This window comes from Bubalus kerabau, chromosome 8, assembly GCF_029407905.1.
Source record: "Bubalus kerabau isolate K-KA32 ecotype Philippines breed swamp buffalo chromosome 8, PCC_UOA_SB_1v2, whole genome shotgun sequence".
NCBI lineage: Eukaryota > Metazoa > Chordata > Mammalia > Artiodactyla > Bovidae > Bubalus > Bubalus kerabau.
The window spans coordinates 77,649,811-77,658,806 of NC_073631.1; the positions used below are offsets into that span (position 1 = coordinate 77,649,811).

General features: G+C 37.2%; 1 protein-coding gene across 3 annotated transcripts in view; it reads left to right on the forward strand.

The window, feature by feature from the left end:
• The window catches only part of STEAP2 (STEAP2 metalloreductase), a 31,347-nt gene that overhangs the window by 11,807 nt on the left and 10,544 nt on the right, over positions 1-8,996 (forward strand). For all 3 annotated transcript variants that reach the window (XM_055590646.1, XM_055590644.1, XM_055590645.1), the window contains 2 exons: positions 4,088-4,612; positions 7,520-8,047. In XM_055590646.1, the coding sequence (XP_055446621.1) occupies positions 4,121-4,612; positions 7,520-8,047 (1,020 nt within the window). In that variant the 5' untranslated portion in view covers positions 4,088-4,120. The remainder of the gene's footprint in view (positions 1-4,087; positions 4,613-7,519; positions 8,048-8,996) is intronic.

Consider the following 8,996-nt stretch of genomic DNA (forward strand, 5'->3'; position numbering starts at 1 on the left):
CTATCTAATTCTTAATTATATGCTGATATGAGTCTGTCTTTCTTTCTCTTGCTTTTTAATTCAAGTATATCTTGTCTTTTCTTAAATGGAATGTAAACTTAAGTGTAAGCACTGTGCTTCTCTTCTTTATATCTTCTGTGCAAAGTACACAGTGGCCTGAATAAATTCATGCTGGACCACAGAAAAACAGATCTCCCTTTAGATTATAGTTCCTCCTTATCAGTGGAAATGTACAATGTAAGGTATTTATGACTCTTACTTTGTAAATAGGTAAACCTTTTTCAGCTGTTGACATTATTCACTTCTTATAACCCTATTAAAAAAATATTTATTTATTTCACTGCACAGGATCGTAGTTGTGGCATATGGGATCTAGTTCCCTGACCAGGGATCGAACCCAGGGCATTGGAAGCTCAGAGTCAAAGCCACTGGACCAAGGAGAGTCCCTTATAACCCCATTTTTTATGGACATCACAATTGTAAACTTCAGCTCAGCTGTTAACTAAGTGATCCAAAATGATAGCTTACAGATTTGAAAGGAGATTCATGAGATTTTTACTCCAGTGTCTCGGCACCCATAGTTTGTGGAGAGGAGGTGCTTTTTAGGTCTATGTACAGGTGAGTTCCACAGGACCCACACATATTTCTTGGCTCTTTTTTCCTCCCCTCTAGAAGCAGTATATACCTTCATGGTATTTTCAGTGCCCTCACAGAAAATGGGTTGCTACCTGGGGGTTCTTCAAGAATTACCCAGCAATCAATCATGGTTTTTTTTTCATAGTATTAATAAGGTTATATCTTGGTTGGTTTTGATATAAAATTTGGATTTACTGATGATTGATTAATAGCTATAAATCCAAACTATATAGCTTTGTCATTGTTGTTCAGTTAGTTCTAAGTCATGTCCAACTCTTTGCAACCCCATGGACTACAGCACACCAGGTCTCCCCAACCCTCACTATTTCCCAGAGTTTGCCCATCTTATAGTTTTGGGTTTACCTAAAACTATCTGAGTTATGATTCATACTTTATTTAGAGTTAGTATTTCTTTTGAAGAATAAAACTAATGGGTGACTTTTGGTGATCTTGATAGTTTTAAGATATGCCATACAATGTTTTCACAGCAGTGTTAGAATTAGCAGAGGTCAAAAGACTTATATGTGAAGCTGAGTTGTGTTAACTACAAAGTGCACTGTTTTTGATAAGTTGCTAAAGTTCTCTAAGCCTCTGTTTCTTCATCTTTAAGATGGGCATAGTATGTACTTCACAGCCATCTGAGAATTAAATAAGGTAATATATGTGAAAATATTGCAAACTACAAAATAGTATGTGCCATCATCATATGCTTTCAGCAGTATACAAATAATCCATCTCTCAAATCCATTAAAAGTTGTTTTTTTCCCTCATGAATGCTTTTACATTACTTAAAACTTTGATGAGAAGAGTCTCATTTATTAGACCTACTTCTATTTATAGGCACAGTCAAGGCCCAGACATGTTAGGACAGAGTCATCTACTAATATATATAAGATACATGGTATTATGAGGTACCCAGAGATGACATTATTTGGCCCTAACGTATTTTTATTTGTTCACATTCTGATTTACAGAAGGGGTTTGAACTTACTTTGTAAAATAAGCAGATCAGTGATACTGTTTTTATTTTTGCTTTCATTTGAAAAGGTCTTGATCGTCATAATTCTTGGATTTAAAGATTTTGCAATTCTTACATTTTGGGAGATGCTACGATCTCTACTCAGAAGAACTTGAGACTGGGATACAGGAAACTTGGTTTCCTGTGTGAGAATCTAGTAACTCTCTTTACCCTTAGATAATATATGTGATATAGAGGTAGGTCAGTCAGTTCACCTTGAATTGTTTAATGAAATGAGCATTGATTTCATTACTTCTGGTTTCTTTAACTGCTCCTGATTCTCTAAATACCAGGAATATCTCTCGGAGGATGCTGACAGTTTTGTATCACCTTAGTGCCTCTGACCGGAGAAGGCAATGGCACCCCACTCCAGTACTCTTGCCTGGAAAATCCATGGACGGAGGAGCCTGGTAGGCTGCAGTCCATGGGGTCGCTAAGAGTCGGGCATGACTGAGCGACTTCACTTTCACTTTTCACTTTCCTGCATTGGAGAAGGAAATGGCACCCCACTCCGGTGTTCTTGCCTGGAGAATCCCAGGGACAGAGGAGTCTGGTGGGCTGCCGTCTATGGGGTTGCACCGAGTCGGACACGACTGAAGCGACTTAGCAGCAGCAGCAGCAGTGCCTCTGACACCCCCTCCACCCCTGCTTTTCAGGGTGTGTGGGATCACCCTGAGGGGAAGCAAATAATTGTCACCCCTTATAACTTGAAAAGTGTGAAATGAAACATGTGATAGACTAAAAAATAGTGAGTTTTCCCCTTTCCCAGGACCCAAGTTAGACATTGAGATGACTAGGTAATGCTAAGGAGCAATGACATGGCTGAAGAAGGAGAAGATACTCATACAAACACAACCATCTCTCTTCTACCTTGCCACTGCCCCCATATCTTTCTTTAATTCCTTACAGGCACCCAAATGACACATACCTTGCTAGATTGCCTGGGTTCTAATCCTGGTTCCTCTAGTTTCTCTTTTGTGACCTTGTACAAATTATTTTCTGCATGTATCAAGTTTTTTCATCTGCAAAATGGGCACGACAATATTAGTACCTATCTCATAGGGTAGTTGTGAGGATGCAGTCAGTTAATCTATAAAGCACAGCACTGCCACACAGTGTATGCTATATGAGTATCAGGTAATATTATTATCTTTCTAAAGATTAATTTACTGATATATTTGGAGTCATTGAACATGTTCCATTTCTAGGGTAAAAAGTTGAATTTTCCTGGCTCCAGTAATTTCAAATTCCAGTTACTAAAAACCAGAAAAACATGTTTTTTAAAAAACATTCCACCTGTTCCTGTAAAATCCATTAAGTTCTCTGAAGAGATCCACATCTGCTGTTAGTATAAAAGAAATTGAACATTGCAGATAAAATGGAAGAGTGTTTTTCATTCAGACCTAACAGTGACACTGATTCATGGCCATCTGAATATTATTCTTGAGCAGGTTACTACAAATAGGAACTTTCCAGGTGTTAGTCACTAAGAAAAGAATTTGACAGATTTTTTTCTGGAAAAAAATAACTGCATTATATTCAAGGCAACCGATGCAAAAAAAGGGAAGAAAAAGATTTCATAAGTATTGTGTAATTTAAGACCATCAACACATTACTAACCTCCTTTATACGGGAAAACTTTCTCGATGATAAGTTAATGAGACATAAGGTGGATGATAGAAGTCTATAGTATTTAATTAATTCTTTATTATATTTTGATGGCTACTTTTCTGAAAATGGTAAACCCCAGATTTCATTTTTTTTTAGTAGCTGATTTAGCTTACTCTCATTTAATAATAAAGCTCTTACTAGCTACTGAGGTAGTCCCAAATGACTCTAGACCATTTGGGGTTATAAATGGTTCTTTGGGTTTTACTATTGTTTGTCTGTCTTCTCTTGCCTCATGAGCTATGATGAATCGTCACAGTCCTTCTTTACCTCTAGTGGCATTTCTGACTTTGCTGCCTGTGGTCTGCTGAGAAACTGAATTTTCACACTGGTTGCAACTGTGTTTTTTTAAAAGTTCTCCCTTGCTGAAAACTTCACTGTCTTTCCTTTTGTGCTCTAGAGCCTTGCTGTTCAAAGAGGGGCCCCACAGACCAGCAACATTGGTATCACCTTATTAGAAATGCAGAATCTTGGGCCTCACTCCAGACTTACTGAATCAGAATATGCGTTTAAACAAGATTCTCAGATGATTCAAATGTACATTAAAATTGGAGAAGCTCCAATTTAGCACATCAACTTTGTGACAGTTCATTTTTCTATTTCGAGATCCATTTCTGGCTTACAAATTGTGTCTTGTGATGTTTGATGTTATATAGCGTGCCAGATTGTTTTATCTCTAGAAACAGGGATGTTGTTATAACATCTAAAAGTGTATTCATGTTTGGTAATAAGTAATTGATGAGTACTTTATTTTCTCTCCCCTAGGATATCCCTGGTCATCTTGGAAGAGTCCATATCATGGAATCGATCTCCATGATGGGAAGCCCCAAGAGTCTTAGTGAAACTTTTTTGCCTAATGGGATAAATGGTATCAAAGATGCAAGGAAGGTCACTGTGGGTGTAATCGGAAGTGGGGATTTTGCCAAATCCCTGACCATTCGACTTATTAGATGTGGCTATCATGTGGTAATAGGAAGCAGAAATCCTAAATTTGCTTCTGAATTTTTTCCTCATGTAGTAGATGTCACTCACCATGAAGATGCTCTAATAAAAACAAATATAATATTTGTTGCTATACATAGAGAACATTATACCTCCCTGTGGGACCTGAGACATCTGCTTGTGGGTAAAATCCTGATTGATGTGAGCAATAATATGAGGGTAAACCAATATCCAGAATCCAATGCAGAATATTTGGCTTCATTATTCCCGGACTCCTTGATTGTGAAAGGATTTAATGTTATCTCAGCTTGGGCACTTCAGTTAGGACCTAAGGATGCCAGCCGGCAGGTATGTATTTTTGCATTTTATTCTTATTTAGCTGGTATTTTATACTTAAATAGGTAGACAAATATATACCTAAAAAATGAATTCTGATGCTCTCCCATGATTATCATTTTGAAAACTATGTATGAGCTCCTGAAGATTTGTGTCCTGACCTTGTAAGGACATATTTCTATCCTCAAAATGATGTAAAAATCTGAGAAAATAACTTGAACCTTCCTATCATCATCAGCTAATTGAAGAAAAAGACAAGATTCATAGATGAATAATGGGCCATCTCCTTGCTTCCTCAAAAATTAAAACAATCTCAAACATGTCTTTTTTCTTTGCCTCTCTTCCTCCCACCCTTTCTTCCTTCCTCCTCCTTTCTTTGCAAACAAAAAGATGTAAACAGTGTTTGCCTATTTGGTAAACAGTGTTCCATCTCTGCTTTTATAAGTAAATACATAGAGTAGTGCACCTTAAATTTTTTTCAGAAGTGTAGTTATGCATTATATTGGAGCAAGATGATAAAATACTTTTATTATTTTTGCCCATAAAGACAGTTGATTAGATGTCTTAGAAAATAAATTCAAGTATTTACATCACTGTATGCTGCATATCATGCTTCCCTGGTGGCTCAGCATTAAAGAATCTGCCTGAAATGCTGCTGCTGCTGCTGCTAAGTCGCTTCAGTCGTGTCCAACTCTGTGCGACCCCATACAACAAAGACATGGTTCGATCCCTGGGTAGGGAAGATCCCCTGGAGGACGGCATGGCAACCCACTCCAGTATTCTTGTGTGGAGAATCCTCATGGACAGAGGAGCCTGGCAGGCTACAGTCCATGGGGTCGAAAAGAGTCAGACATGACTGAGTAACTAAAGCACAGCACAGCACAGCACAGCATGCTGCATATGAGAGTCATGATTAACTATTCATTTTCAGGTGTTTAATTTGGAAGACCTAGGAAAAGAATATATACTTTCCTAGAGACTGTTCCGGAGAAGGCAATGGCACCCCACTCCAGTACTCTTGCTTGGAAAATCCCATGGACAGAGGAGCCTGGTAGGCTGCAGTCCACGGGGTTGCGAAGAGTCAGATACGACTGAACGACTTCACTTTCACTTTTCACTTTCACGCATTGGAGAAGGAAATGGCAACCCACTCCAGTGTTCTTGCCTGGAGAATCCCAGGGACAGGGGAGCCTAGTGGGCTGCCGTCCATTGGGTCGCACAGAGTCGGACACGACTGAAGCGACTTAGCAGCAGCAGCAGCAGAGACTGTTCTGAAGCATTTTTTTCTTTTGCATATCCACCAAGGTTTAGCAATAGATCAAATCAAGTAAACGAGAGATAAACCTGAATTTAATCCTTTGCCTGTATTAATGATAATTTTAATATTCAATAAAATAAATTATGGAACAAGAGATTGTTCAATGTGAAATACAGAAAGAGTTTCATTTGTGTCTTCTTTACATTATGTTTGATTTAGTCTTTTAGGTAAATTATAAAGTTTTATAATTTTTAGTGTTTTTCCCCAATGAATTAAATAAAAAAGTTTAATTGACCATTGTCACACCTGTAATAAACTGAGAATACCTTTCCTTATTTCTTTGATATATATTTCTCTACCTTCACTGTTCCATTTTAGAAGTTCTAACAGTATAGACTTTTTCATTTATATGGCTAATGTTAGATAAAATTAATAATCCTAAGAAGTCTACATTCTTTCCATTATATAACTAGGTTTAGCAGGCAAGAATTTCAGTGTGGTCTATTCCAGAGCATGTATATAAACATCTTCAGGGATATATTTAGGAATTTGTTTTCCCTGAACATCACTTAGAGATTTTATAGCAAACTTTAGTGAACTAATACAGGTTCACTCCAGCATGAACTTGGTGTTCAACAAATATTTGTTGACTTCTCAACCATATTACAATATATAAGAGTATTCGGTAGCTTGAAAGCCCACCCCCACCCCTACTGATCTCGATCATATCAAACGGCAGTTACTTTTACTATTTAAATTAACTAAGCCTAATAATGCCATTTGCCCCCCACCAAATATATTATCCTCATTTAAAAATGAAAGAATTTCTTTTTTTTTTTTTTTTTTTTAACTCGATAAATTTTTCTTTTTTTTTTTTTTTTAATTTTTATTTTATTTTTAAACTTTACATAACTGTATTAGATTTGCCAAATATCAAAATGAATCCGCCACAGGTATACATGTGTTCAAAGAATTTCATAATTCTGACCAATGAAGTAATATACCTGAGATTATCCCTGGTTTTGGTGAATTGGTTTCTAAGCCAGAAGGTAAATTTTATAAAGAGTATAGCATCATGACATAATTTAGAAGTTTTCATTGCAAATTCAACCGTCTCATGCTTATTCAGCATACTCATCTTTTCCCTTGCTGAATAGCCATAAAGGGCATTGCTTACAATCACTCTGGCAGAATCACTGCAGTCCTAGAGCTAAGCTGTCCACCAAAGCCTGGAGAACCAGCCCCAGCCCACGCCCTGCAGGAGTGTGGGAGCTGGATGGGGGAGGGGCATGGCCAGCAGATTGAATTCCACCTAGACTACTGAAGAGAAGACCTTACCTTATCTGTTCAGAAGCATGTGGTTTAGAAATCTTTCCTCCTGCCTCCCTTCCCCTGAGGACTTGGTCCCAGGTTCACGCTAGATTTTTCTGCATTTTCATTTCATGTCATCGAAGCTAGCAAGGACTTGGTTGTTTTTTTACAATACTATCTTAACCTATAAATAAACAGATTAATAAATTAACAAATGCTTTATCACCTTAGTTTTTTGTATCACTCAAGGTCATCATACGTGATGCTCCATGGATTAAATGGAGTGTGTGATTGTTACCAGTTTTATAAGCAACAATGGTAATGATGAGTCTTCTGGTTTTTTCCCACAGGTTTATATATGCAGCAATAATATTCAAGCTCGACAACAGGTTATTGAACTTGCCCGTCAATTGAATTTCATTCCCGTTGACTTGGGATCATTATCATCAGCCAGGGAGATTGAAAATTTACCCCTGCGACTATTTACTCTCTGGAGAGGGCCAGTGGTGGTAGCCATAAGCCTGGCCACATTTTTCTTTCTTTATTCTTTTGTCAGAGATGTGATTCATCCCTATGCTAGAAACCAGCAGAGTGACTTTTATAAGATTCCTATTGAGATTGTGAATAAGACCTTGCCGATAGTTGCCATTACTTTGCTGTCCCTGGTCTACCTGGCAGGTCTCCTGGCAGCTGCTTATCAGCTTTATTATGGCACCAAGTATAGGAGATTTCCACCGTGGTTGGAGACCTGGTTACAGTGTAGAAAACAGCTCGGATTATTAAGCTTTTTCTTCGCTTCGGTCCATGTTGCTTACAGCCTCTGCTTACCAATGAGAAGATCGGAGAGATACTTGTTTCTCAACATGGCTTATCAGCAGGTATGGAGCATGTTTGATATTTATCTGATACTGGTAAAATACTTGATTAGTATAATTTATAGAAACTAAGATTTAAAATAGTGTAAAACTTTACATACTTTGTAATAGAAATGTTGGTATGTTTAGGGAGGGGAAAGAATTATTCTTTAAACAAGGTTTTTGCATAGAATTATATGGCTAATTCAGAATAATTTATAGTTAAAGCTTCTGTCATCCCTTTCTCTGCAGAATAAAAGCAGAGAAGTGAAGAGGGGTTTTATTTTCCTTTTTTGTTACAACTGCAGTGATTACTTTCAGCATCAGTTAATTATTTTATAATTGGCCATGTTCTGTGAAATAATAAGGCAGCTTTTAGTAAACACATACAATAAAATTAAGCCTAGTGAAAATATAAAAAAGAATAGCAAGTCAGGATTGCTGGTTTTTGTTATCAAAAAGCAAGAAAGGTACTGGTTCCTCAGGTGAAGCTTTTCTAGCACTTAACTCTTAAACAAAATCTCAGGGACATCCTTGTGGAATTGGCTTGATGATGGCATAGACTATGATTTTCCTCAACAATTTCCATTCAGTAAATATCAGGGGTTTCATTGAAGCTCTTGATGTAGCATTTTTCAGTGAAAGTTGAGCACAGTATACCAAACACATGTGTAAGAGCTTTTGCATTTTATAAGGAAACAAAGCATTATGGTCCAAGTGTGTAGCATCCAGTAATTACACTTGTTTCAACAATAAAACCTAAAATAATTTGAAAAAAAATTACTAGATTGATGTTCTTTAAGCCATTTTCTCTAAAAACTTCACCTAAATGAATGGTAAGGCTTTGATATCTACTCTACCAGCTTCCTCACCTCCTTCAAGTCTTCCATTTGTTGACAAAAATAATAAACAATCAATAATCAGATTAGAAGGGAGTTTTATCCACACCAAGCTGAAGACTATAACCTGGGAA